We start from the raw sequence: 13,748 nt of genomic DNA, 5'->3' as shown, positions 1-13,748 counted from the left end.
ACTAGACAAACACATCAGAGTTGGTAACATCACATTGGTGACTGAGTCTACCGCGTGGATAAGTAATATGGTGACTGTTGTAAAACCAGAAAAAACAAGACTTTGACCCCAAACCCCTAAATCAAGCACTACTGAGGTCTCACTACCACTTGCCAACACTGGAAGACATGTTGTACAAGCTGCCCAAGGCTCCCTTATTCACACTGGTGGATGTTTGTGATGCTTTTCTACAGTGCAAGCTCGACAATGAAAGTATGTCACAGATCAGAGATGACCCACACGCAGAGTCACTGAGCAGAGGCAGGAGCTAGGCAGAACAGTGACTTTACTGATAACAAAAAAAGGCAATACATACAACCAGGCAGGATACAAAGTAGGCAGGGAGCACAAACTACGATCTGGCAAACAACAAGGGCCAACGGACCAGAATATAGACTTGGGTATGAACAGAGAAGCAACACGTGTGGCAGAATGAGCAACTGATAGGTTGACAGATAATGCAGGGGGAGTGCCAGTGGGTGGAGACAATGTACTGGTGGGAACAGCTAAAAGGTGCTGATTGGAAAATGAGTGGAGGGGTGTGAGCAGGAGAAGCAGCAGGAGGGAGGGGATTAAGAGGAGCAGGAAGCTCCAGCTAAGTCCATAACAGTACCCCACCCCCCACGGACACCTTCAGGCATCCTATTGGGCTGGTCAGGGTTCAGATGTGGAACTCCCTGATGAGGGTGGTGTCGTAGATGTCCCTGGCAGGAACCCAAGATCTTTCCTCAGGGCCGTAGCTCTCCCAGTCCACAAAATATTGAATGCCTCTCCCCTGGCGCTGAGACTTGAGGAGTTTCCTGACAGCATAGACTTTTTCGCCTTTGATGAGCCGGGGAGGAGTAGGAGGGTTGGCGGGCGGGGCAAGGACACAGGTGCGTACTGGCTTGATACAGGAGATGTGAAAGGTGGGATGGATTCTCCTAAGGGTCCTGGGCAACTGTAAATGGACAATGGAGGTATAAATAATTTTAGACACCGGAAATGGGCCCACGAACCCGGGGGTCAACTTTCTGGAAGCAGTCCGGAGCGACGATAATCAGACCCTTTGTCCTTTTCGGTATTGGGGAGCTGCGGAGCAATGGCAGTCAGCCTGTTCCTTTTGATGGGCTGAGAACCGCAGGAGATGGGCATGGGCTCGTCGCCAGGTCCGGTGACATCTGCGGACAAAAGCCTGGGCAGAGGGCACAAGTGTCTCCTCCTCTTGTGAGGGGAATAGAGGGGATTGATACACAAAAAAAAAACCTGAAATGGAGAGAGCCCCATGTAGGTGACAGGGAGTGAATTATGCGCATACTCAACCCATGGGAGGAGCTGACTCCAGGAAAATGGGTTCTGGCTGACCATGCAGCGGAGGGTGCTCTCTAGGTGCTGATTGGCCCTTTCAGTCTGCCCACTGGTCTGTGAATGGAAACCTGATGACAGTTGGACCGAAGCACCAATGAGAGTAAAGAAGGCTTTCCAAAAACGAGAGGTGAATTGAGGTGCCCTGTAAGAGACCACAGAGGTTGGCAGGCCATGTATCCTAAAAACATGTTGCACAAGGAGTTGAGCAGTTTCCTTAGCTATGGGTATTTTAGGCAGTGGAATGTAATGCACAGACTTCGAAAAATGATCAACCACAGTAACGACCACTGTGTTACCCCCAGAGTCCGGGAGACCGGTGATGAAGTCCAGGGCTATGTGCGACTAGGGTCGCTGGGGAATGGGCAGCGGGTTTAGTAGTCCTGCTGGAGGACGATTGGACGGCTTCCCCTGGGCACAGTTGGGACAGGCAGCTACATACACCAACAAGCCCTTCTGCATGTGGGGCCACCAAAACCTCTGGCGGAGACTAGCCAAGTGCATGAGAACCCTGGGTGGCAGGCCAGTCTGGACGCATGAGCCCACTGGAGAAACTAGGAGCGGACAGACACGGGAACAAACAGCCTCCCTCTTAGTTCATTAACTGGGGAAAGGTGTTGACGGAGGATCTCCAGTACCTTTTGCTCAACAGAGAACTGGGCAGTAGCAAAGAAACACTGGCTGGGCAGGATTGTGTCAGGTTCGGAGGGTTCCCCCTCCTTCACAAACTGGCGTGACAGGGCACACGGCTTCACATTTCTGTACCTTGTATGACAGAAGAGGGTGAAGTTGAAACGTGAGAAGAAAAGTGCCCACCTTGCCTGCCTGGAGTTGAGACGCTTCGCTGTCTTAATATACTCCAGGTTATTGTGGTCTGTCCAAACCAGGAATGGTTTCTCCAACCCCTCTAACCAGTGTCTCCACTCCTCCAATGCCATCTTGACAGCCAAGAGCTCCCGATTGCCGATGTCATAATTAATTTCTGTGGAAGACAAACGGTGAGAGAAGAAAGCACAGGGGTGCAGCTTATTATCCTTGGGGGACCGTTGAGACAGGACAGCCTCCACTCCCACATCAGAGGCGTCCACCTCCACCACAAACTGGAGTTGAGGATTATAATATTCTTATTTTTTACACTGATAGAGACACAGTGTTTGGAACTTCTTGCTAGCCGTTTTATTCTTCCCCTCGGTTCCGGTTTACACACATTATCAACTTCTTACTTCCTGTCTATCCACATCATCTGTGTTATACTGACACCAACAGGTCACCCATATGTACTGTTAATATAAACATCATTACGTCCCCTTTCCAAACAGGTCAATATAACATACTACATAACCATCCATCCATCCATTATCTTAACCGCTTATCCTGCTCTCAGGGTCGCTGGAGCCTATTCCAGCAGTCATTGGGCGGCAGGCGGGGGGACAGGCCGCCGGGCCATCACAGGGCCAACACAAACACACACACACACACACACACACACACACACACACACACACACACACACACACACACACACACACACACACACACACACACACACACACACACACACACACATTCATTCCTAGGGACAATTTAGTACGGCCAATTCACCTGACTTTCATGTCTTTGGGCTGTGGGAGGAAACTGGAGCCCCCGGAGGAAACCCACGCAGACACGGGGAGAACATGCAAACTCCATACAGAGGACGACCTGGGACCACCCCCAAGGTTGGACTATCCCGGGGCTCGAACCCAGGACCTTCTTGCTGTGAGGCGACCGTGCTAACCACTGCGCCACCGTGCGACACTGCATAACCATAACTCTTATATATAACATATTACATAACCATAACTCATAGCACTTCAAGTGTAAACATCCTTAACATTCAAAATTTCTCAGTGTAGCACAAAAAACATTAAACATAATATGCACATCAAAGTCTCAAATATGCTGTTAAGACAAAACTTGGAACAACACAAATGCCATTGTTTAAACATAACAAATGTAAATGTTCTTTATTTTTAATCAACAGAAATATCAACACTCTTTTTTTCTCTCTTTCTGTTCCTTCTAACCACAGCTCAACGGTTTATTGTTCTATGAGTCTGTCATGTGGTTTCCTATGTCTGGTGGACCTGCTAAGAGCTGGTGTCTCAATTATTGGGGAAGGTGAAGGAGGCTCCACTTGATGGAAGTCTGGTGTCACGTCAACTCTCTTTTCAGACTCAATCTCCTGTGCATGTTCCTTGATGTCCTCCTGAGTCTTCAACAGACTCCTCCTGTTTCTACGCAACACTTGTCCGTTCTCCTTCTTCACAGTGAATGACCTGGGGCCCACTTTGCTGAGGACAGTTGCCTTTCTGGTCCAGGAATCAGGATCCTCGATTCTTACAACATCCCCTTTCTGAAGAGGTTGTAATCTCCTTTGTCATACTCCATTTTCTGTTTGAGTTTGAGTTTCATCCTCTTATTAGTCAGTTCTCTGTTGTCGTTGTTCTCTTTTGAAACATGTGGAAGTGTGGTGCACAGCTTGCGACCCATGAAAGGCTCACCAGGCGATGCTCCACACTCCAGAGATGCCGCCCTGTAGCTTAGCAAAGCCAGGTAAGGGTCAGTTTTACCATCACTTGGCTTTTTCAACAGTCTTTTTACAATTTGTACCCCTTTTTCAGCCTGTCCATTTGACTACGGGTACAGTGGGCTAGAGGTAAGGTGCTGAAATCCATACAGCCTAGCAAACTCCCTGAATACCCCACTATTGTACTGGGGACCATTGTCACTGACCACCCATTGTGGGATTCAATGTCTGGCGAAAAAACCTTTCATATGTGTGATGACACTGTGCTGATGTACTGGGGTGTTGTGCTACCTCAGGGTAGTTTGAATAATAGTCTATTACCAAAAGGTAGTTCTTGCCATTCAGATGGAATAGATCAGTGCCCACCATTTGCCATGGTGCTGTTGGTAGCTGCATGTCTTCCCTTACCACATCCATAAACCTCCTCTTTAGACTTCCTCTTCTCCTCTTCTCTGGCAGCTCCATATTCAGGATCCTTCTCCCAATACACCCAGCACCTCTCCTCCACACATGTCCAAGCCATCTTAACCTTGCCTCTCTTGCTTTGTCTCTAAACCGTCCAACTTGAGCAGTCCCTCTAATACAATTGTTTCATCATGATCAAGGAAGGAGGGGGGACACACAGGACTCTATTTGGCCCACCTTGCCATTTATTTTCTGTACGAAATCACAGGAAAGAAAAGGAAATAGAATGTTGTCTGTCTCATAACATAGCTATAGGACAGTCACCTCTCAGCTCTATAGCCAGCGCGAGCTGAATTCTTCTTTCCTGCGGTTTCAAACCCTTCGACAAACGTCCAGTCCTCCAGCGGGAGCGGTGTTTCTTACGGACGTGGGGGTTGAAGCTCAACCACTGCCCGGACTTCACTCGTGTGCGTTAGAAGGAGAAACCGTCCACGGGAGAAAGGATAAACAAGTATTTTATCCCACAGCTTGCAGTATCTTCTTACAGGGATACTCAAGGTTACGTTCTCCTCAACCAGCAAAACTGTCCTACCGTAAGAAACACGCGTGGCTCGGCTCGATCGCTGCTTGAGACTCCTCCCACAAAACAAAAATGGCCTCTCCCGCGTTCCCTCTTCCGGACCTCTCTCTTAAAGCGACAGTAGAGGTATATGACGGTCGTTATAAAACATACATAAAAGTAAATAATGACATAAAATAAAATGTAGTAAACACAAATAACAGCACACAGACAGGATTTGGTGATATTTCATACTCAAACAAAATAAAATAAAACATTAATTTTAACCTGGTTACACATGCAAAGTTCGGGGCCAAGGCGAAAAAGTGCACCTCCCCGTGCAATTTCAGCTCGTCGGGAAACGCCAAGGCCGGCGCTCACTAGTGGCCATGGGCGTCGGCGTGGAGGACAACAGGCTACTTTTCCTGCAGGACTCCATCTCGGGGCGGCGTTTCCTATGCGACACTGGGGCGCAGAGGAGTGTCGTACCTGCATGGAGTGTGGACGCCCTGTCGAGCGCTCACGGCCCTCCCATGGAAGCTGCTAACGGCAGCTCTATCCGTGCGTACGGCACGAGGCACACTGACATGTGTTTTAACGGACAGCGGTTCAGCTGGGATTTTGTCACCGCCGACGTGGCATTTCCCCTCCTCGGTGCAGGTTTCCTTTGTGCTCACGGGCTGCTGGTGGACGTCAGGAATCGACGCCTGATTGACGCAGTCACCTTCGCTTCACACGCGTGTGCACTCAGCGATACAGGCTCCGTCAGGCTGTCCAGCATGCTCTCCAACGAGGACCTGTTTCTCCATCTTCTCTCTGAGTTCCCTGACCTCACTCAGCCCACATTCTCGTCATCTACGACCAAACATGGGGTTGAGCACCACATCGTCACCACTGGCCCACCGGTGCACGCCCGAGCTCGGCGCCTCGACCCGACCAAGCTCTCTGTCGCCAAGGCGGACTTTGAGAACATGGAGCGCCTCGGCATCATCCGCCGCTCCAGCAGCCCGTGGGCTTCACCCCTCCACATAGTGCCTAAGCCTGGCGGTGGGTGGTGTCAATGTGGTGACTACCGTCGGCTCAATGACGCAACAACACCGGACCGCTACCCGGTCCCTCACATCCAAGATTTCTCCGCCCACCTGGCTGGGAAAGTGATCTTTTCCAAGGTGGACCTCGTCCGTGGATACCACCAGGTGCCCGTCCATCCCGCTGATGTCCCCAAAACGGTTGTGACAACTCCGTTCGGACTGTTCGAGTTCCTGCGCGTGCCGTTTGGGCTCAAGAACGCCGCGCAGTCCTTCCAACGCCTCATGGACTCAGTGTTGCGGGACCTGCCTTTCCTCTTTGTGTCCCTGGATGACATCCTGGTCGCTAGCGCCTCCGTGTCCGAGCACTTGTCCCACCTCAGAGCCCTTTTCGAGAGGCTCCGCCTACACGGGTTGATAGTTAACCCGGCCAAAAGCCAGTTTGGTCTGAGCACCATCGACTTCCTGGGCCACCGGGTCACCAAGGACTGGGCGGCCCCCCTTCCATCTAAGGTGGAGGCCGTCGCAGACTTTCCACGCCCACACACGGCCCAGTCCCTCCGGGAGTTCATTGGCATGGTGTCCTTCTACCACCGGTTCATCCCCCGGGCTGCCGATCTCCTCCGCCCCCTATGTGAGGCTCTGAAGGGCACAGCCCCCAAACACGCCGTGGACTGGTCTGCAGAGAGGGACACGGCTTTTAAGGATGTGAAGGCCGCCCTGGCTGACACGGCGATGCTGGCACACCCTGTGTCTGGAGCGCCCATCGCCATCACGACGGATGCTTCGGACTACGCTGTCGGCGCGGTTTACGAGCAGTGGGTGAGCGGCGCGTGGCAGCCGCGTGCCTTCTTCAGCCGGCAGTTGAACCTGAGAGAGCGCAAATACAGCAGCTTTGATCGTGAGCTGCTTGGCCTTTTCCTCGCTGTTAGGCACTTTCGTTTCCTCCTGGAGGGCCGTCAGTTCACGGCTTTCGTCGATCACAAACCGCTGGTGTTCACGATGGCCAAGGTGGCAGAGCCGTGGTCAGCCCACCAGCAGCGACAGTTGGCCTACATCTCTGAGTTTACCACCGACGTGAGGCATGTCGCTGGGAAGTCCAACCCGGTCGCCGACTGTCTCTCCCGGGCCATCGCTGGTGCCGCCCATTTGGGACTCGACTACAGCCAGATGGCGGCTGACCAGGCCGCCGACCCAGGAGTGCAGGCATGCAGGACCGCCGTCACAGGGCTGCAGTTGGAGGATGTGGCTTTCGACCACGCCGGCGCCACGCTCCTGTGCGACGTCTCTACGGGTCAGCCCCGCCCCGTCGTTCCGACTGCTTGGAGGCGGTGGGTCTTCGACGCGGTCCATGGGCTGTCTCACCCTGGCAGAAAGCCTTCACAGAGGTTGGTGGCGGCAAAGTTTGTCTGGCATGGACTCAAAAAGGATGTGAGGGACTGGGCTGACTCCTGTGTGGAGTGCCAACACTCCAAAGTGCTCCGGCATGTCAAATCGCCCCTGATACCTTTCACGGTACCTGAGAGAAGGTTCGACCACGTGAATGTGGACCAGGTAGGCCCCCTACCCCCCTCCCGTGGTTTCACATACCTGCTCACCATGGTCGACAGGACCACGCGATGGCCAGAGGACGTCCCGCTTTCATCCACGACGGCGCCTGAGGTTGCCCGAGCGTTCATCGGAACCTGGGTCGCCCGCTTTGGCACCCCATCTGACCTCTCCTCGGACAGAGGGCCGCAATTCACGTCAGCGGTCTGGGAGGAGATCGCCGCGGGTTTAGGGGTGAGGCTCCATCGCACCACAGCGTATCACCCTCAAGCGAATGGATTGGTCGAGAGGTTCCATCGCTCGATGAAGGCCGCATTGCGGGCTACCCTCAAGGACGACCGCTGGGTCGACAAACTGCCTTGGGTCATGCTTGGGCTCAGGACGGCCCCCAAGGAGGACCTCCAGTCCTCATCCGCCGAACTGGTCTATGGACAGCCACTTCGGGTCCCGGGGGATTTCCTTCTCACCGCCACAGCTCCCTGGTCCGCCAGCTGCCAACGGACTGCGCTGCAGGAGGAAGCCAGGGCTTTTGCACTGGTCCCCACTTCTCAGCATGGCGGCTCTCAGTCCTATGTCCCCACGGAGCTGCGGTCGGCGGAGTATGTTTTCATCCGTCACGACGCGCACCGCGGTCCCCTGCAGCCACCCTACGACGGCCCATTTCGGGTACGGGACACTGGAGATAAGCACTTTGTGGTGGAGGCTGGCAGCAAGCTGGAGCGCCTCAAGCCTGCTCGCCTGGACTTAGACCGCCCTGTTGGTCTGGCCCTGCCCCCACGGCGGGGGCGCCCCCCGGCTCTGCTCCCCTCCCCCGGCGAGCCGCCCCCTGCTTCCCCAGCCCCTCCCTTTCCCCGGTCCAGCTGTGAGGACTCTGCTGCTTTGCCTGCGGTTAACCAGCCCCCAGCTCCTGTTCAGCGGAGCCGTTGGGGCAGAGAGATCCGCCCCCCTCGCCACACTGACTTTTCGTATTAAGGCGAATTCTGGGGGGACGTGTGTAGTGGTTACGGGGGTACATAATTCCCCTTATTGAGCTAGTAGGAACGTTAGTTTACAGCTGCTGTTTTCTCGGTTCGGGTTACAGTGACACACTTCCGCTGCGCGGGTTTTTGTTGTTGTAATGGTGTAGCCGAAAGAGGAAGTTGTCACGACTCCTGCTTGAGCTCCTCTACAGTACTATATATTTTTTAAACATACACAAAGATGGTAAATATCTTGAGAGAGATGATAACAAAAACACCCGGGTTATGTCTGCAATCTCTGTGGCTCTTTGAGGAATGGTCTTACTCATAAGTGGCTCTCCTAAGAAAATGAGTGAGGACCACTGGCCTAGCCAACAGGTTAGTAGAGAAGTTAAAAGAAGTGGTTTACATGAAGCATGCGATTACGTTCTGATCATGCCAAGCTGAAGGGCATGAGACGTTACGGGCATTTGTTAATGCTGAGTCTTTAGTGACACCTACTGGTGAAGTATGTTCACCAGGTTACCGTGGTACCACATATGTGGGGACTTCCGGGCATTCGATAAAAAAACTACGTTCATTATCTTCATGAAACTACACTGTTCGGCGACAACTGGGGAGGGGCAGAATAAAGGAGCACTCTTGGGGTCGTACGGGGTAGGGGACACAGGAGCTGCCATTCAAATGCAATCCTCGTCTCTTGCCTCCTCCTTTCCCGCCAGTTCTGCTGGGTTCTGACGGAGTGTTTAAATCAAACAGCATCCGGGATCGTCTCTGGCCCTTATTGTCCACGCCAACCCGCCGCGCGATACGTTTGCGTATGTTAGAATTGTAATACTTTGACCGCTGCCATCAGCCAGTGTTGGAGTGCCTCCTAAAACCTTTCAGTCCATTTCAAGAGACAACCGGGTGTTCTGTGGTCTCAGTGTCTGAATGACATGAAGTACACATATTTATGAAGCCTCCCCAACGTTTGCGTCCCACGGATGGCGGTCTTGCGTCCTCCTCAACAGCAGGAGGCAGCACCACGCTCTGAAGCGTCTACTCCGCAACAGAACCCGAAAGAGGAAGTAGAAGTTTTTTGTTTTTTGTTTTGCGGAAGTTCAAGACAGTAAGTCATATGACCAGAGCGCTGGGGAAGATGCTGGCTATAAGCGGATAGAAGTCGACGAATGCGGTGAATGGCAACTAAACCAACGACGGTATTTATTTTATTCCCCCCAGTTCACACGACTTTGTACGTAACCAGATCGTTAAGCATCTCAACTTTAGTGGTCTTAGCTGGTTTTGCGCAGAAAGTCACGAGTGGTGGGCTCCAAACATCTAGCTTAGCCAAAACACCAAGCCCACTTCTTGGTCTTACTGACCACATCTTGTTTATGTGGCTTTGCAGAACAATCACACGCATGTGCTCCAAACCACTGGAACCTAGATGATGTTAAGTTTATTAACGAGCAAACTAGCTTCCTGCTCTGACTTCCGGTGAAATACGGATGATAATTAGTTAATTGTCTGTACCCCTCGGTTCTTCATGAATGACCTGGTTTTTATATGTCCTAGAAATGGAGGAGATAAAAGGCTCTCCTGACTATAACTGGTTCAGAAGTACGGTGCCCCTGAAGAGGGTAAGTAAGTCACTGTGTGACTCGTGCTCTCTGCCGTGCCGGCACGGCTTTCACTGCCACAGCACACACTGGAGCAAACACCCACCCCATTCAATGGGCGCCACAGGGACTGCTTTCCTATTTCAATATGTGTGTGTGTGTGTGTATATATATATATATATATATATATATATATATATATATATATATATATATACACTACCGTTCAAAAGTTTGGGATCACCCAAACAATTTTGTGTTTTCCATGAAAAGTCACACTTATTCACCACCATATGTTGTGAAATGAATAGAAAATAGAGTCAAGACATTGACAAGGTTAGAAATAATGATTTGTATTTGAAATAAGATTTTTTTTACATCAAACTTTGCTTTCGTCAAAGAATCCTCCATTTGCAGCAATTACAGCATTGCAGACCTTTGGCATTCTAGCTGTTAATTTGTTGAGGTAATCTGGAGAAATTGCACCCCACGCTTCCAGAAGCAGCTCCCACAAGTTGGATTGGTTGGATGGGCACTTCTTTGAGCAGATTGAGTTTCTGGAGCATCACATTTGTGGGGTCAATTAAACGCTCAAAATGGCCAGAAAAAGAGAACTTTCATCTGAAACTCGACAGTCTATTCTTGTTCTTAGAAATGAAGGCTATTCCATGCGAGAAATTGCTAAGAAATTGAAGATTTCCTACACCGTTGTGTACTACTCCCTTCAGAGGACAGCACAAACAGGCTCTAACCAGAGTAGAAAAAGAAGTGGGAGGCCGCGTTGCACAACTGAGCAAGAAGATAAGTACATTAGAGTCTCTAGTTTGAGAAACAGACGCCTCACAGGTCCCCAACTGGCATCTTCATTAAATAGTACCTGTTAGAGCCTGTTTGTGCTGTCCTCTGAAGGGAGTAGTACACACCGGTGTAGGAAATCTTCAATTTCTTAGCAATTTCTCGCATGGAATAGCCTTCATTTCTAAGAACAAGAATAGACTGTCGAGTTTCAGATGACAGTTCTCTTTTTCTGGCCATTTTGAGTGTTTAATTGACCCCACAAATGTGATGCTCCAGAAACTCAATCTGCTCAAAGAAGTGCCCATCCAACCAATCCAACTTGTGGGAGCTGCTTCTGGAAGCGTGGGGTGCAATTTCTCCAGATTACCTCAACAAATTAACAGCTAGAATGCCAAAGGTCTGCAATGCTGTAATTGCTGCAAATGGAGGATTCTTTGACGAAAGCAAAGTTTGATGTAAAAAAAATCTTATTTCAAATACAAATCATTATTTCTAACCTTGTCAATGTCTTGACTCTATTTTCTATTCATTTCACAACATATGGTGGTGAATAAGTGTGACTTTTCATGGAAAACACGAAATTGTTTGGGTGATCCCAAACTTTTGAACGGTAGTGTATATATATATATATAGCATAAAAACAGTTTTAGAGATGTCGTATTTTAAAATGCATGTTAATCTTCCCAGAAAACATGTCCTCCCACCCGAGGCATAAAAACCTTGTTTATAATACTCAGCTATTTTCAGACATAAACGTCATTCCTGTTTCCCCTGTCACGGGCAGTATCAAGATCATCTTATTCACCTTATGCGAAATATTTGTCTTGATGCATGCTCAATAATCCAGGTAAGAAAATCAAAGAAGGTTGAATCAGTTCATAAACGTTGTATGCAGATGAACTGATTCAGCCTTCTTTGATATGCAAAATATTGTTTGCAAATACATCGATAGCAAATGAGTGGCGATATCATTTTTGATTCCATGACTTTTGACTGCACAATTTGAATCTTATCTCCCATTTGACTGAACATTTGTGGTTTGAAAGTTATTTATTTTGTTGCTTAACTCTCTGCTCAATCCCAGATCATTATTTATTGATATTAGTTACATAATTCATCAAACTGGAGATTTAAAACCAGTCCATCACATAAATTAATTTTAGGATAATGTGTTCACCCAGTCATAAATTTGATTGTGACAGGGTGAAAGATTTCATCCTACAATGGCAACCTCTCTCTCCTCGGTCGAGGTAATGACCTTGTATAGTGTGCACACAACACTAAATAACGTGATTTTTCAATAAATTACACAAGGAGTTAATGAAAAGTACTGTTTTCTCTGTTGTTGAGCAATGAGGTACATAAGTTGTACTTGACATACCCCATCATGCAGGAAAAACCACCAAATAAATACTGAATGATATCAAACTCGTGACGGCTTAAATTTTGTCCCTTGTTGATGGTATTATTTAAAGCAACTGCACATTAAATCTATGGAGGAAATAAGTTAGTGTGAGAGGGAAGGAGCAAACTGAGGAACACAAATTAATTAATCTTTTTATATTGAATTGAGTCATAAAACAGGAAAGGTTTGATATCAATACACATTTTCGTTAGTAATGATATAGGGCCGAAATGATAAGTAGATTTGTCTTGATGCCTGCTCAATAATCCAGGTAAGGAAATCCTAAATGTTGAATCAGTTCATCTGGACACAACGTTTATCAGGAGATATATTTCATTACTCATCTAAGTGACTGTCAGTCTCAACTGACTGTAGTTATCCCCCAACCTATAAACGGCACAGTTGCACAACGTCCGAATCCAACAATCCGTTTCATATGCAAGTTGCTGTCACCATTAACTAGAGTTACAATGGCCACGTGTACTATTCACAGAGGACTGGGGAATGGTTGCAATCACAGCATTGTAAGATGGCAACAGATGTACTCTTAGCCCCCCCCCCCCGTTCAGTTCAGAGATGGTCGGTCCCTCTTCACATAGATGGCCTCTTTGACTCCCAGCTCAAACCAGCTTTCCTCCCTATCAAGGATGTGCACATCATTGAAAAAGTAGCCACTGGCCTGTAGATGGTGTAGACTGCTGAATCGTGGCCTGATGTGTTAGCTCATCTGTGTTGTGCCATCCTCTTGGCTAGCGTTTGTTTGGTTTCCCCGATGTACAAGTCATGGCAAGCCTCCTGGCACTTAACAGGGTACACTATATTGCTTTAAGCCCCCCCTTCATGGACATTTCTATGCCCGAGGGTGAGCCCCTCTGACCAGTAGAGTTGACTACTAGGGCTGGACGATTAACCGAATTTCAATTTCAGTTACGATTTTGGCTCCCCACGATCATCAAAACAAGATAATCGAAGTAAAACGATTATTATGCCGCATGCCGCGGCATGTAGGCCAGTGTTAGATTGTGCTGTAAATGCAACGCACCTGTCTTTTCCAGCTAGTTGTGTGCCCCGCCCTCCCCTAAAGCTCAAACAGTTTCACTTTTCCCGTTCGTGTTAAGAGGTCGGAGGGGTGGCGTGCGTTTTTCAGTCTTCAAGTGACACAACGTGTAGAAGACGGCAGAAAGGCGGCCTCTGGTGGAGAAGAAAGGTAAAACCAATTCAGTCGTCTGGAAGCATTTTGGTTTCGAGGAGTCGGATGTGGAACAGACTAAAATAGTGTGCAAGATTTGTCACACAGTCCTGTTTGCACCCCAAAGCAACATGACCAATTTGTTTAATCACCTGAAGTCCACTCACAAAGTGGTCTATGATGAAGCTATAAAGGAGCAAAAGACACAACAAAGTAGAAGCTCGTCGACTTCAGCCAGTGCCACCTCAACACAGTCTTCTGTTAAGGACACTCTCTACAATGCCACCGCATATCCCACCAG

At 49.2% G+C, this 13,748-nt stretch overlaps 1 protein-coding gene across 3 annotated transcripts in view; it reads left to right on the top strand.

Annotated features, from left to right (window-relative positions):
• The first annotated feature begins 9,547 nt into the window (after window positions 1–9,547).
• Window positions 9,548–13,748, top strand: part of spg21 (SPG21 abhydrolase domain containing, maspardin) — a 39,949-nt gene continuing 35,748 nt past the window's right edge. For 2 of the 3 annotated variants that reach the window (XM_056278834.1, XM_056278832.1), the window contains exons 1-2: window positions 9,548–9,653; window positions 10,012–10,076. In XM_056278834.1, the coding sequence (XP_056134809.1) occupies window positions 10,014–10,076 (63 nt within the window). In that variant the 5' untranslated portion in view covers window positions 9,548–9,653; window positions 10,012–10,013. The remainder of the gene's footprint in view (window positions 9,654–10,011; window positions 10,077–13,748) is intronic. The other variant, XM_056278833.1, reaches the window with a different exon arrangement.

This window comes from Lampris incognitus, chromosome 4, assembly GCF_029633865.1.
Source record: "Lampris incognitus isolate fLamInc1 chromosome 4, fLamInc1.hap2, whole genome shotgun sequence".
Lineage (NCBI taxonomy): Eukaryota > Metazoa > Chordata > Actinopteri > Lampriformes > Lampridae > Lampris > Lampris incognitus.
This window is presented reverse-complemented; position numbering and strand designations above follow the sequence as displayed.